A 13,788-nucleotide genomic window follows, 5' to 3' on the forward strand; every position below is an offset into this window, starting at 1 on the left:
TTACTAAAGCAAATACTTGCATAACTATTGCAATACACATCGTATCGAAATCTTATCGCAACTGCTTATTTAAAGTATTTATTAAAACAATTCATTAATATTGTGTTAATAATATTTATTGAGTAGAATAAGTTAATTTTTTGGCCTGGAAATAGTGTTAAATAAATTGAATAAGAAATTATGAATATTGCAGAGTTAGCTATGAATAGAATATTCAAAATGAAACAGGCTGCTCCCCCTGGTGGTGGCATTCCTACATGCATTATTCATAATAATAGAAATAAGGAGTTCTTCGTAGAGTGATGTACGTGTCCGCATATCTATACTTTGATGACTAATTAATGTGATATAATATAGATAAGTACATAGGTGAAATTCTGTGATACAAGTATTTGCAGTGATGTCGCAGGTAAGGGATCTCTGAGTTTAAAAGACTGTACATTTTACTATTTGTGTATATTTTTAAGCCAAAGAGAGAAGTGCCGCCCGTACTAAAGGCTATCCTCCAGAAGGATGTGGAGGTGACGAAGAAGCTCGTTATAATGGCGTCCAGGAAGATGAATTTGGCTAAATGCAAAACATATTTTAAAGGTTTAGAGGTAAAATGGGGTTATGTTAATTGATGACATTTATACATATGTATATTTGGTTGCGTTCTTTTGAATATTCAATTGGTTTCCAAATAGATTTCTTGCCACGGCATCCCCTGGTTTGCTTTCTGGATCGGTTTTACATGGTTATTCAATGATCCATCGCTTATACAAATGCAGGTCAACATACTTTTAGGTAATGTTTGCAATTGCGAGTTTGCGTTTATTGTTTTATTAATAAATTGAATGTGTTTCAGGTTTACTTCTTGATATTGTGTTTGTGGCTTTGCTGAAAGCTTTCACACGCAGAAGGAGACCAGTGAAGAACACTGATGATGCTCTGGGTCAGGTTGGACCAGATGTGTTCAGTTTTCCATCAGGTCATGCATCAAGGGCTGTATTTGTGGTGTACTTTTTTCTGAACTTGCATCCAGCACCAATAATCTTTGCTCCTCTTCTGATCGTCTGGGCTACAGCTGTCTGCATTAGTAGGCTCTTAATGCACAGACACCATTTGCTTGATGTGATAGCTGGCGTCTTCTTGGGATTGTTTGTTGGAATTCTCATGGGATTCTTGTATGTTGAGGATAGTACTGCCAGATGGATGATGAACTATTTATCAGATGAAAAGTTGGATGGAGGAGAGTACCATGTTTAAAGTGAGTTGTTTATACAATATTGTTTGTTCTTTATTCAATTCTTACATGTATAATGCGAAACAAATAATAAATTCGGAAATTATTTATATTCTGAGTGAATGCGTTTTAAAAAAATTAAATAAATTGGTTTTCAGTGTATCATAAACAGATCGATATAGATGTTCCTATACATTTTTCTGCAAAAATTAGAAAACATTATTCTATAAACACATATAGTATTATAAGACGAATATATAATTATATAATATATATATATCAAGGTATAAAAACGTGCCAACTAAAAATTTAACACTTAGTAATCGTTTAAAGCTATCAGCTATGCACTTGAATAAATATATTTCCATCAAGAAATAAATAAATAAACTAAGTGGTAACAGACTCTAACGCTAAATAAACCGAACGACTAAATAAACTAGAATTGTGCTAAAATAAATTATGTATCCTTCTTATTCATCTCTTTCCATTATATATTCTCGTTATAATAAATAAGTACACATTATGTAAAAAAAAAACGTATGTAAAAGGTACCTTCTGTAAAATAATCACAACAATTAGCATTGCACAATGAAACAAAAAAATAAAAATAAAAAAAAATAATAATTTCCCAACCCAAATGCTAGTTTTACCACAGTTTGTTGTGGTAAAATTTCAAGTCGAAGAAGCCCTGGTCAGTGAGATGACTGGGCGTGGCCTTCTTCTGGGGCGTGTCACTAGAATGTTCGCCCGCCTCCTTTTCACGGGAAATGTGCAATTTGTCCAGCTCGTCCACGATTTTGGGTACCACCTCAATCTTCAGCGTCTCCTCGACTTCTTCCACTTCGTGTCGCACGTCGTTTTTAATATTGTTCATGCCTTCGTCGGTGCTAGTTTGCAGAGACAACGTTTGCGGGCGGTCCAGTTTCGGATGGAGCGGCGGAGCCTCCAGGGCTTTCGCCTCATCCTGCTGAGGTTGATGTTGCGGCGTTTCTTGAGACTCACTGGAATATCGGAATTATTTTTTTTTTGTTGCGTGTCGAACCGGATGAATTTTTGTTTGTTTGTTTGTATGTTGTGTTTGCTCGTTACATTTATTGGGACGCTAGCTGCAGCCTGTTTTTGGTTTTGTTTAATTCAATCAGCAGGGATAAACATAAAATAAAAAAAGAAAAAAAAAGAGTAAATAAACAAACGAGAACGTAAACGATACACTAAACAATAAGTAAATAAAATCATGCCGAACTTACATAACACAGAAGGAGGGAGTGTGGATGGAATTGCATTTAAAGGTGAGGGAATTTGGGGGTATTAACGGATGATTTTGTGGTGTCGCGTGTGGGGGTTTATTATTATTAATACAACTTGGGGGAGACCATACTCTGCATGTCCCTGAAAGATGATTTATAAATCGTAATTTTTTTAGCTTTAATCTTTGGTTGGTTTTCAAGTTTGTTCTAACCCAGTGGCCTTCGGTGAAATCAATCGCAATTTCGACTCGGTCATGTCATTTTCCAAAGCGTTGAAGATTTTCGACTGGCGCTCAAAGTTCGCCCCTATTTGGCTTTTGCGTAACGCCGACGTTATATTCCTCTGCAGACTATTGACAGACTGTTGCGGCCTCTTGTGCTGGTTTTCTTTTGTCAGTTTGTTGTGTGCCTTAGCTTCTTCAGATTGGCAAACTTTTGAGGTCCTCTGCATTGCGTTCGGAATATTATGTTGGCTGGCCACGAATGATCTGGGTCTGTTGCTATTCGATGATTTTGCGCTCATCTGATTTGTGCGAGACGGTGTGACCGGATATATGGGTTCCAAATATGGTGCAGATTCAGGTTTCATCTTTTCCGACTCATTTCGCAAACTTTCATGGTCCAATCCTTGTCGGTGTTCATTCTGCTGCGGGGAAGGATACTGCTGTTGCTGAGACATTTCTATCTCTAAAAATCGGTCTATCAGAAAATAATATAATATACACTGAATGCAATTTTACGTTGATTATTCGGCGATTGCTGTTGCTGCATTTCTGCTACTTGATTTGCCTGAAATTCAACCGTTACACATTTCTAATAGTTGATTTAAATTATTGAAAACCTGTTGTTGTCTGTTGGCTTCATCGGCATTATTAAAGGCAATGGCGTCCTTTTGCGACGTTTCACTTTGATGCGCCGTAATTTGTTGTGGCTCGCACGGCTGCATCCTGGGATAATTCTGATTTTGTACAGTTGTACCTTGCAGCATCATCCTTTGTGGCACGTTTTGATTCCCGTAAAAATTAGCATACTGTTGTTGTTGTTGATGTTGCTGTTGCTGCATCCAAGACGGCTGCATTTGATTCATCATATACTGCTGATTCATAACCGGCATCGCGTTTTGATTTTGCATCGTCGTTGGCACTGCTGTTTCTTGAGGTTGTCGGGATTCTTGCGGCTGCGGTGTTTCCTTCTCGGCAACATTTTCATCGATTTCGCCTTGATGATTTGCAGGTGGCGGCGGTATGTGGTCTGGTTGCTGCTGCTGCTGCGTCATTTCTCCTTGTGCACCGGTAATTTGTTCTCCCTGCCGAAAATCCGCAAGCTCGTTGCGACGTTCCCCTTGCCCGATTTCCTGTTTGTACGGTTCGTTTACCTTAACTTTGCTCTCCTTCTGATTTAGAACCCTTTCCCCTTGACCGCTCTCAGATATTTCTTCCGGTTTTCCCTCTAAAACCGGTTGCTCCTGCAATGGTTGCTCCACAGGCTGAGCTTGTAGCGGCGCTTCAACCTGCTGCTGCGGAGTTTGTTGAACATTCATCGGTTGCTGTTGTTGTTGATACTGTTGATGCATGTACGGATTGTGATATTGTTGTTGCGGCGGCATCATCTGCTGTTGCGGTTGATAGTATAATTGGCTATTGTAATATGGTTGTTGCTGGTAATTCGCATAGTTAATAACGCGCTGTTGATTGTTCATATTAGCATATTGTTGTTGCTGCTCCTGCTGCTGATTGATGAATGTATTCGGCATATTACCTTGCCGCTGATTGTTCAAATTTCCTTGCATTTGCTGCGTACTATTCATACCGCCAGTCATAGCATATTGTTGTTGCTGTTGATTGTTCATTAGATTTTGTTGTTGATTATTCATCAAATTTGTTTGCAAACCATCAGCCATCGTATGCTGTTGTTGATTGATCAAAGTATCGGGCGCAATATTTTGCTGTTGATTACCAGTGTTTAGTTGTTGTTGATTATTTACATTGTTAGTTGTCAAATTTTCTTGTTGCTGTTGGCGATTTATGTTTTGTTGATGCTGATGGATGTTTTGCTGCGATTGACGTGTGGGTTGTTCCATGATCTTCTGTGGTTCTTCCGAAATATGCTGTTGGTGAGCGGATGACGAGGGTCTTCGTTCGACGTGATGTAAATGTTGCTGGCTGGGGTTGCGTGCTTGCTGAGCACTATCCTGCTCGGGAATTGCCTGTAATTGGCTCTGTCTCCTCGATAACACCACCTTCGTTTGCGATTGCGAAGCGGAGGGCGCGTTTTTGTAATAACTATAAGGTTGATTCACGTTAGTCATAGATGGATGATGGAAGTAATGCTCGCCCTCCTTGCTGAAGCTGTTCAGCAAAGTCCTGTAGCTGCCGACGTCGTCCAGCAGCGTATTAGTCTGAAGCCGTTTGCTGGACGAATGCAACGTCGAATTCAACCCAGCCGAATGGTGTCGTCGCTGCTGAGGATGTTCCTTCTGCGTTATGGGAATACCGATCTCGTCGGTGGGGACCTTCTGCGGTTTAGGAGGCTGCTGATGCGTGCACTGATTTGTTATGAGCTCGTGTATAGTATCGCAGCAGGGTTTCGCGTGCAATTGAGACTTGTCAATCGATGGATACTCTTCGGCGGGTTTCGCGAATGGCCAGTAGTACTGCAGAGATGGTTCTTGCGGTGGTTGTTCTATCTGCCCCGTCGCAATAATAGGTTCGGGCGATTTATCCCCTAAACCATTCCCAACTGTTGCAACCTTTGAGATGTTTGTAGCTGAAACCGTACTAGTAGTAACTGGCTCGCCGCTCGATTGCGCGCAAGGCTCTACAGGGCCTTTGCTGTACACACATAGGTTTGGATATATTCGGACATGGATAGGTAATCATAATGGGATAGGTTTTGCTACTTACTTTATCACCCGAGGCGCGCACCTCGGCTGCTCGTCGGGTCTTATGTTCAAACTAAAACTAGGAGTTTAGTAAGCGTGCTCATGCGAATATTAAATATAAACAACACGAGTGCAGCTCCATTTGAATGAATTACCCCACTCTGCGTGCGTGTTTTAGCTTACACCATCTTTGTTGAGTGGTTACATAATGGGCAGTAGTTTCAAGTGGAGGTGCAGCAGTTCTCAACGTTTATGAATAATAATCCATTATTACTCACCCTGTAGGTTCCTGCGCCGCAACAGCCGACGATTGGTTATGTATTATCTAAGCAAATTATTCGATTTAGTATGCGCACAATGTTTGTTTTGAGAAGTGTATGAACGGTATGGTAATTGCGTGTATTATTAATTACCTGTCCCATGCTGCACGCCGGTCTCGGTGCTCCGTAACGGCCGTAAGGTGATGTTACAATCTGCGCTTGCAGTCCGTTCGCTCCTCGCATGTTTTTATTTGGTGAATTGCTAATTATTAATAATTTAGTATTTATAACAACTTTAATCTTCCGCCCTCCACCGTCCAATTAGATTTGCCATTATTAGTGCAATCATCGTTACCTGTTGTTATTGGTTGCCTCCATCTCTTTAACGCTCGGGAAGAATCCGTCGTAGACGACGTAATTGTTCATCTGCTTGATCGGATCGACGAGGCTGTAGTGCTTCTTCAAGAAACCAAGAAATTTGTCGCTAGGCCTGTCGATCGCCAATTTCTCCGGATGCACAGTCTCTTTCTGCAGAGAAACAACAAAGATTGTTAAAAATATGTTTAGTTTTGTTTTCCATTCTCATTCGTATTCTTTTCTTTTTTTTGTAACGCCTTTTTAAATGAATCCACGATGCATAACGATGCATACCTAACAGTAAAAACCTTCCTCGACAGAGTTACACACACACAAACACTCAGCAACTTTGAACGCTCGGAATAGCAATGACCATAGAAGGCACTCAACCTTGCACTGCCAGCTCAGCTCAGCTCGCCCGAAGAACAGAGTCTGAATGTCTGTGTCTGTCGCCTCTCTTCCTTAAAAACAAATGGATCGATCCTGCGTTTCACCTTCGGAAAATTCGGAGATCGGAAAGCCGTTATGCAAAACGATTACGTGCAAATACTCCTGTTTTGTTACATTCTTTGTTTACTCAGCAAATCACGAAACACGCAAAATCTCATGCGTCACGGGCATTTCACGAATTCCCAAAAGATTTACAACGTACAAACGGATTTTGATTCGCGCGGAAATATATTTAGAAAATAAAATAAAACCGTATTTATTTATTTTTTTTGATAGATAGTTGTCGCAGTTGCTGTGATCGCAACGCACTCGATTCCCAACGGGAGCAAACAATTATTATGCGGGTCCGTGCGTGTCTACTGCTGCTTTAGCAACTTGCATTTTAATTGTACTTTAAATGGGGGAGAAGAGATTTGGATCTTACCTGGAGCATGTGCTCGAATAGGGTTTTCCCGAAGCCGGTCCTTTGCCTTGACTCATGCACGTAAAAGTCGAGGATGCATGGCGCCTGCACGTGGTAATGGTGGCCGTCCCTATCGAAGACGTAGAGGCCCTTCTGTCCGGTCTTCAGCAGTCCAGTCACGGCCCCTTTACCGCTGCAAGAAATAACATTTAAATATATATATACACAGACGTCGTCGTCGTTAATGGATGAAATTCAATTCGAAGCAATTAATTCGGCGAGCACAATGGGCTTTAACCCACTTCTGCGGAAGCCGCTCATCCATTGTTCGCAATGCCGCAGACGCAAGGAGAAGAGAAAGCCAGAAAGAGCACAGTTACACACATTACATAATCAAGAACGAATTCAATTCGCTGCCTGCTCGCGTAGCCTAATTAAATGCGATTTTACATCCCGTGCGCGAATTCCGTTTCCTCCTAAAAGAAAAAAAAAACCCTCCAACGAACGAACAAAAGATAAATGTCTGTAATTTTTACGTCACCTTCTCTTTACATGCTTAATTAAATTACTACCAGACCTAGTTTCACAAGTAACTTGCCCAATATAAGCTAGCGTGTAAATACCGATTTTAAAACAAAGAAAATATCTGGTGTATAAACAAACAAACAAAACAATCAAATCCCATAACAACAGAAATACACGCTAGAATGCAAATTCTTGATACATTATCCAATCGCGATTGGTATTATGTAATCTGGCATTTCAGACACCCACTCCAGCTAAGGTTTCTGAATATAATTATAGCTTTCCACATTCCTTCTTTTTTTTTTCACCTCTAATTACATTGAAAACATATAATTTAGCGTTTTTCGATTGCGCAATCGGTGAAGTTATATATATCGTGCGGTTTATGTACTTGTAGGCGACAAGGCTGGATGCACGCGATTCCAGCTCTAAAAATAATAAATAATTCATTTCGCATCAAATCGAAGCCAAATATTAATATTTTAAATTCACTTATGTTCAATTTCCTCCCCCCCCAATAAAAAAGAAATTAAATTTTTAGTTTAATATAAATTTAGCTCGTTGAAATATTTTATAATATGCGAAATTATTTTTGCACAGGAATGCGTTTGGAATTCAATATGCAGAATATGTTAAATATTTAAAATTTTCATCTAAAATCTATATTATATTACAGTTTATAAGCAACATAATTGACATTTGCAAAGAATGTATTATTATTTAATACAATTAATGAACAAACGATCAAAGTTCAAACAAATTACGGAGAATAATTACCACCGTCAACTTGACCCATCTTCGCCATACACACACACACACACACTACCCTCCTCTACTCCGTCTTAATAATTCTCCGAAGGTTTCCCAGCATCGATTTTATCCTCCCCCGTCCGTCCACACATACACGTGGTTTAATAATTAATTTAAGAAAAGCGGCCTCATTAAAACGTAATGATATACTTGCCGTCCAATTACAACAATTCAAATTGCATCCTTCGCTTTCTTGCACGATCCCATATTGCTACAATAATAATAATATAACATTAATAACGACGTCAGTGGACGTGCTAATTCCGTGCTAATCTCCGATTTATTGCAAACAGCGTTCGCGTGAAAGTTGAAAAGGTTAAACCTCGATAAATGCAAAATTTAAATAAATAAATAACATGCATGCACCGTACATTTCCATTAACAAACGCTGTGACACGATCGTTACGTGTTGCTGAAATTCAATTTAACACCACATCGTGTGTTTCTCTATTTTTTTTTCCCTCTGTATACATTAGTTTTATCTTCTTTTTTTATATCATCCTCCATCATTTACAATCTATTCCATTATAACTTTGAGTGACTGTTATTTCTTTTAGTATCGTAACAATGGTGCAGGTAGCGTTAATCAAATTGTAACGGTTCGTGCAAACGTTTCAATCGTTGAGTTATTAAGTAATTTATACTTCATTTTCTCTTTCAATTTGAAGGTCTACCTAGATTTTGATTAATGATGTGTTTTTTATATATTTATCAATTTTATGTATTAATTTTTATATTTCTTTGTTCTAGGTTTTGAATTTGAATGCCGCTTAAATCAAACCACGCACTGTGCAAAAGTTAGCTGTTCAGAAACGCAATTGAAATTAAAATTATCCGCAGATCTTTAGTGCGTTTTTCATTTAACTTTCGAAAGTTAACATGTTAGAGGAGATCATCAAAATCTCTCGCTAATTAACGACTCTGGTTTGCGGTGTGGAATAAGGAGAAGGAGACCGGTCGTTAGGCCTTATGGTTTTTGTGGCAGATGCGAAGCGGCTCTTTTCCACTTCCATTTGAGCCCATCATCATAGCGGTACGTCGCTTTGATTAGAGCCAAGAAAAACAAGAATATAATGAAGAAAAAGAAATGAGCAAACTCGTCCGAGCATTCCATTATGTATATATATATATAAAATATGCCACGAGCTCTCCGACCAATATTGACTGCAGTTTCTCCGGCGCTAAGAAAATTTAATAACAAGCCGAGGAGAAGAAGTTAATAGCTTATCGATTCCTGCGGCCCTCGAAACGTTAAATAGGTAACAAAAAAAATGTGTAATATAGTTATGATATATTTCGAAATTACTTTTCCATCGATTTTCGGCCGTGTGTTTACGCAGCGTCGAAAGGGCCAACGACAAGAGAGAAAAAGTATAAAAATTAAACGCCGATTGCGATTATATAATGTATATTTATATAATGGCGATCTCGTTATCAGCGCGATCCGCTCGTTATTTCCACGCGATAAGAGCAATTTTGATAATGGCACGTCGGCAAAGTATTTGTGTTTATAAGGTAATTAGAATCTCGAGATTTTTATCGCGAGGTGTGTTTCCAAACACGAATCCGTTCTCGTAATCGTCCTCTGACCTCAATCGCGCTACCGCCGCCGTTAATACATAATATTTATATCATAGTTCCGATTGCTTGCTTCCTAAAAGCAGCGAAAAAATAACTAAATTACAAATAAGCGAAAGTTCCATTTATAGCCGTGATCTCATCGCATCGACGCGCGACGGTAAATTAACATCTCATTATTCCCGGGGTGTCCACTTCAATTAAGATCGTGGAACAAAATGTCGTTACGCGGATTGAATGCGAACGAGAAGGACGATCGTGTCGCGCGACTTCGACACGAAATACACTCGTAAACTCTTGTTCTTTTACTTCTTTTGCGTTGCCATAATTTCGTTCTTTGAATGAATCACGACCCACACGATGTCGAAGAATTAATGGCTTCGCAAAGTCTCGTACTACGAAGGCGGCACGCGATTTCTTACCCCGAAAAAATAAATAAATAAATATAATTGTAAAGTGGACTAATTAAATTAGGCATCGCGTGGAATTAATGAATGGATGGGTTGGCTTGGTATTATACTCACTTGCATGCGTTGGGCTCGATGAGCAGGTAAAGGTTCTGGTTTTCGGAGTTACGCAGTCTGTCCGCACTGGTTATGGGTTTGGTCAAACCTTGGGCAGTTGCAGAGGCCGAGCCCATCGCGTTCACTATGTCCGTTACTTTGCTCAAAGTATCCCTAAAACAAACAGACACAAATGAAAACATTAATTAAAACCACCAGGTGCGCTATGTTTAAACGTCCATCAATTTGTCAACGATCTCTCAATTACTACCAAAGAAAATCGAAACAACTAAATTCTTTGCGCATCTCATTTAACACGGAAATTTCACACAAACTAATTATTTCTTACTCGATCCTCAAAATTATATAATAACCCAATTTCTCCTATTCATAATAGAAATTTACATATTTGTTAATTTACTTTCAAAATAATCATTAACATAACGAAACAACAATACAATGTGAATTTCCCATTTAAATACACAAAGACAATAATAAATTTTCTTAAATTTGAGAAAAAAACAACAGTAATTATAATAGATTTAACAGTCTTCAAACAAAGACTGCAAATCATCAGTTATAAAAAGATTTAATTAATTCCAGATGAAATCATGCGTCATCGAATATGTTTATACATACAGTTTACCAAAATTGATTTAATTGAATACCAGCAATTAGTTTACAAATGAAAGAAATAAATTAATTACAAGTAAATAATTTTTTATGGGCATTTCACATCGAAATACAACTGACCGTCACGTTACAACGAATCCGCAGATCCGACAATGACACACATCAAATCACTTCGGAAGTTTCTAATTGGAATAGCCGCTTCGAGATCGAAGGTAGTCTCATTGAATTTGCAGATATTCAATAGTTGCCTAAGGTCGACGTTATTTCATTCCAGCAATTCAATTAAGTCAACTTCTATTAATAAGTTAGTTAGATCACGGTTCATAAATAATCAAAAAGAAAGCATCCGTTGTGTTTACAAACAACCATATCCACTTACACAATAAGAGATTGAGAAGAATTTGGGGGAAACCTGTTCAAATAAGTTGAACAAAGTCTCAAGGTTCGCATATTCCATTGTTCATAAGTCGTAATTTACTTAGATGATTTAATAAGATTAGACAATGATGAGTCAGTGAATTTGTAATTAAATTAAAAAAAATAACAGACCAATTAGCGAATTTTCTTTTTCTGCGTCCAATTAATCAACAGCTCGCTTTATTTGCGAACGATAAGAGAGTGCGCGCGATAAACGAGATATAAAAATCACGGCAAAATTGATGAACATATGGAATAAATGTTTGGGATGTGTGTTTTTTGGTAATATTTTAACAATTTCGGTATCGATTGTGCAATTGTTGCAGCGGTGAAAGTAAAGTCGTTCCGATGTCGCCTACACGTTTTACGAGCGGCGCGCGTTTTATTTTTTATTATTTATACTGTCTGGCGACGGATATGGGCAAGACGAGGACGCCCTTATTTTCTCAAGGGCCGCCCAATTGGTGCGAAGGATCATTACTTCATCCATGTCTCGCCTTTAGCATCTGTCTCCCAAATTGATAGAGATGCTAATCTCTATAATCGTAGTAGTTGCAATTGATGGTAATGATGATTGAGAGGAGGGTGTAAAGGATGGAAGGAAGGCGTGATGATTACCATAGCGCTCTGCGGTCCCCTTTGAAGCCCTGAGGGATGAGAGTGTGTCCCACCTGGACGATGGGCTGCTTGAAGATCTCGTTCACGTTGAAGCGGAATTCCATCTCGGAGCAATTGAATAGATGATGCAGCGATATATATGCGAGATGATGAGATCTATAAAACTATACTCGCGAAAAACTCTCGTGCAATGAATCGCGCCCGTGTGCTTCGAGTGCGTTTTCGAATGAATCACTCCGATGAAAACCACATCAAAAAACGCGCGCGCTCTCCTCACTCCTACTCTCTCTCTCTCTATATATATACCCTTCTCGCTTGCACCCAATGAATTCTAATGTACGGGGGCGGCGGGATTTAATACGTTTCGAACAGAGTGTCTCCCCCTCGACGATATTCACACAGACTCCTTAGTTCCGGCACTTTCTGCTAATTATTAATTACAGTTTCCGCTGCCGCTGTTCGTTGTTGTTGTTGTTAATTTTTTGTTCTTGTGTGTCTGTGAACGCGCACCCCCGCAAACTCGACTGACAAAACTGTTTATTTATTTATTTACTGTCACTGTCTGTCGTTGTTCTGGCAACGCTTTTGTTGTTCGAAAGGAAACAATGTTTTTTCCTTTGGCTTCTTCCACTTTGTGGTTTCTTGTTGCTGTTGCTTTCGTGCGAGTTTCTTCTCTACGAATGTATGTGAACGGAGTAGAAAACCAGCGCACTGGGTTTCCTGCCAGAGGCGTTTCCTGTCGGGTGGGAATCCCCGCTCCTTTCTTAGCGCTCTTTCAATATTACGCATTTAAAACAAGGAGCAACGAAGCAGAGAATTCCATTATTATTTGCTTAGTTTTAGAAATTCACTCATAAATATATTCATAGATAAGAACAATTCACTTGAAAACACCACATAGAAATACTCAATTGATTATAAAAATGCGTTTTAAAAACCTCGAAATGCAAATATATTTCAATATATTTTGCAACTTTTTTAACATTTAAAATGTTCTAGTTTCAATGTACTGAAAATTTAAAAAAAATAAATAAAGTTTTGGTGCTTTAAAAACTATGAAATTCTTTCAGTTTTCACAATGGAATCAAGAACAATCAAATGTTTCAGCCATTTACAACAAAATAATAAAATGAATTAACAAATTATTAAACTATAAAACAAATTAAGTTAAGTTAATAATACTTAAATCTATTTGCCTAAGTATAGGGTATTTGTGTAGTGAAAAGGTATTTTCCTGAAAATGACGATGATAAAACTGAAATAAATGGATTTTCATAGATGAGAACTATCCTAGTTGGGACGTCAATGGTTTTATAGGATGTCTATTGATTGTTCCGGTGGTTTTAGGGTATGGCAGACTTGCGCTCTCGCCGTTGCAGCACACATGGCTAAACCACTGAGAGTTAACTGCATCTCCGCATCTCGCCTTTCCCAATGCAGTTTCCATTTGAAGGACTTCATCATCGCCGGAGTAAGCTGAGAGAAGGTCAAGTTTGTGCGACGAAAGTACATTGCAACAACAGCAACAATTCATAAAAAGACAGCATAAACAATGACAAAAAAGGAAACAGGTGGAATGGTTTTTGAATTAGCAGGATGGAAATGATTGGATTTGCGCATATGCAGGAACGCAGTTTTGAATGTTTGAAAAGATTCCTGCTGGTCAATGCTTTCGGTCGATGATAGATGGCAGCATGTACATCGAAAGGATCTATTAAGGATAATTTCATAATACAGTAAGTCCTCGACTTACACGGTTTCATATATACGCGGTTGAGCGAACTTTCGTGTATGCAGGAGAGGTTTTAATATTGCTGCAATAAGACACAAATTATTTTTGACTTAGACTGAAACTTTTGGGACGAATTGACCGTGAAAGTC

General features: G+C 38.7%; 3 protein-coding genes across 5 annotated transcripts; 1 reads left to right on the forward strand and 2 right to left on the reverse strand.

Moving 5' to 3' along the window:
• Positions 1-239: 239 nt before the first annotated feature.
• LOC108569704 (phospholipid phosphatase 6) lies at positions 240-9,005 on the forward strand. Its single transcript, XM_017931364.1, has 5 exons — positions 240-409; positions 468-599; positions 687-786; positions 848-1,249; positions 8,909-9,005. Exons 1-4 carry the CDS (start codon positions 401-403, stop codon positions 1,246-1,248), a joined length of 642 nt encoding a protein of 213 aa, XP_017786853.1. The 5' UTR covers positions 240-400; the 3' UTR covers position 1,249; positions 8,909-9,005.
• LOC108569703 (alpha-tubulin N-acetyltransferase-like) lies at positions 1,258-12,776 on the reverse strand. 3 transcript variants are annotated; one of them, XM_017931362.1, is made up of 7 exons: positions 11,908-12,776; positions 10,261-10,413; positions 6,845-7,016; positions 5,969-6,141; positions 5,767-5,875; positions 5,632-5,678; positions 1,258-1,425 (listed from the first exon to the last, which is right to left on the reverse strand). In XM_017931362.1, the coding sequence occupies exons 1-7, from the start codon at positions 12,009-12,011 to the stop codon at positions 1,380-1,382; spliced, it is 804 nt and encodes a 267-aa protein (XP_017786851.1). In that variant the 5' UTR covers positions 12,012-12,776; the 3' UTR covers positions 1,258-1,379. The 3 variants fall into 3 exon arrangements, with proteins under 3 accessions (XP_017786851.1, XP_017786850.1, XP_017786852.1); XM_017931361.1 differs by lacking the exon at positions 1,258-1,425 and adding an exon at positions 1,503-2,226 and having other exon boundaries at positions 11,908-12,768; XM_017931363.1 differs by lacking the exon at positions 1,258-1,425 and adding an exon at positions 2,286-2,338 and having other exon boundaries at positions 11,908-12,769.
• LOC108569702 (putative mediator of RNA polymerase II transcription subunit 26) lies at positions 2,970-5,625 on the reverse strand. Its single transcript, XM_017931360.1, has 2 exons — positions 3,213-5,625; positions 2,970-3,159 (listed from the first exon to the last, which is right to left on the reverse strand). Exon 1 carries the CDS (start codon positions 4,778-4,780, stop codon positions 3,269-3,271), a length of 1,512 nt encoding a protein of 503 aa, XP_017786849.1. The 5' UTR covers positions 4,781-5,625; the 3' UTR covers positions 2,970-3,159; positions 3,213-3,268.
• Positions 12,777-13,788: the final 1,012 nt, after the last annotated feature.

The sequence above is a fragment of the Nicrophorus vespilloides genome, unplaced genomic scaffold (assembly GCF_001412225.1).
Source record: "Nicrophorus vespilloides isolate i.1.1-1 unplaced genomic scaffold, Nicve_v1.0, whole genome shotgun sequence".
Lineage (NCBI taxonomy): Eukaryota > Metazoa > Arthropoda > Insecta > Coleoptera > Silphidae > Nicrophorus > Nicrophorus vespilloides.

What these genes read in the sequence shown, in the direction of transcription:
- LOC108569704 (XM_017931364.1), top strand. An exon ending in CATATTTTAAAGGTTTAGAG is followed by an intron (nt 600 to 686) that starts GTAAAATGGGGT and finishes GTTTCCAAATAG; the next exon opens with ATTTCTTGCCACGGCATCCC. An exon ending in GCAGGTCAACATACTTTTAG is followed by an intron (nt 787 to 847) that starts GTAATGTTTGCA and finishes AATGTGTTTCAG; the next exon opens with GTTTACTTCTTGATATTGTG.
- LOC108569702 (XM_017931360.1), bottom strand. Translation starts at nt 4,780, where the DNA reads ATGACTAACGTGAATCAACCTTATAGTTATTACAAAAACGCGCCCTCC.
- LOC108569703 (XM_017931361.1), bottom strand. Translation starts at nt 12,011, where the DNA reads ATGGAATTCCGCTTCAACGTGAACGAGATCTTCAAGCAGCCCATCGTC. An exon ending in ATCGAGCCCAACGCATGCAA is followed by an intron (nt 7,017 to 10,260) that starts GTGAGTATAATA and finishes TATTTCTTGCAG; the next exon opens with CGGTAAAGGGGCCGTGACTG. An exon ending in GCGGCGCAGGAACCTACAGG is followed by an intron (nt 2,227 to 5,631) that starts GTGAGTAATAAT and finishes CCGATATTCCAG; the next exon opens with TGAGTCTCAAGAAACGCCGC.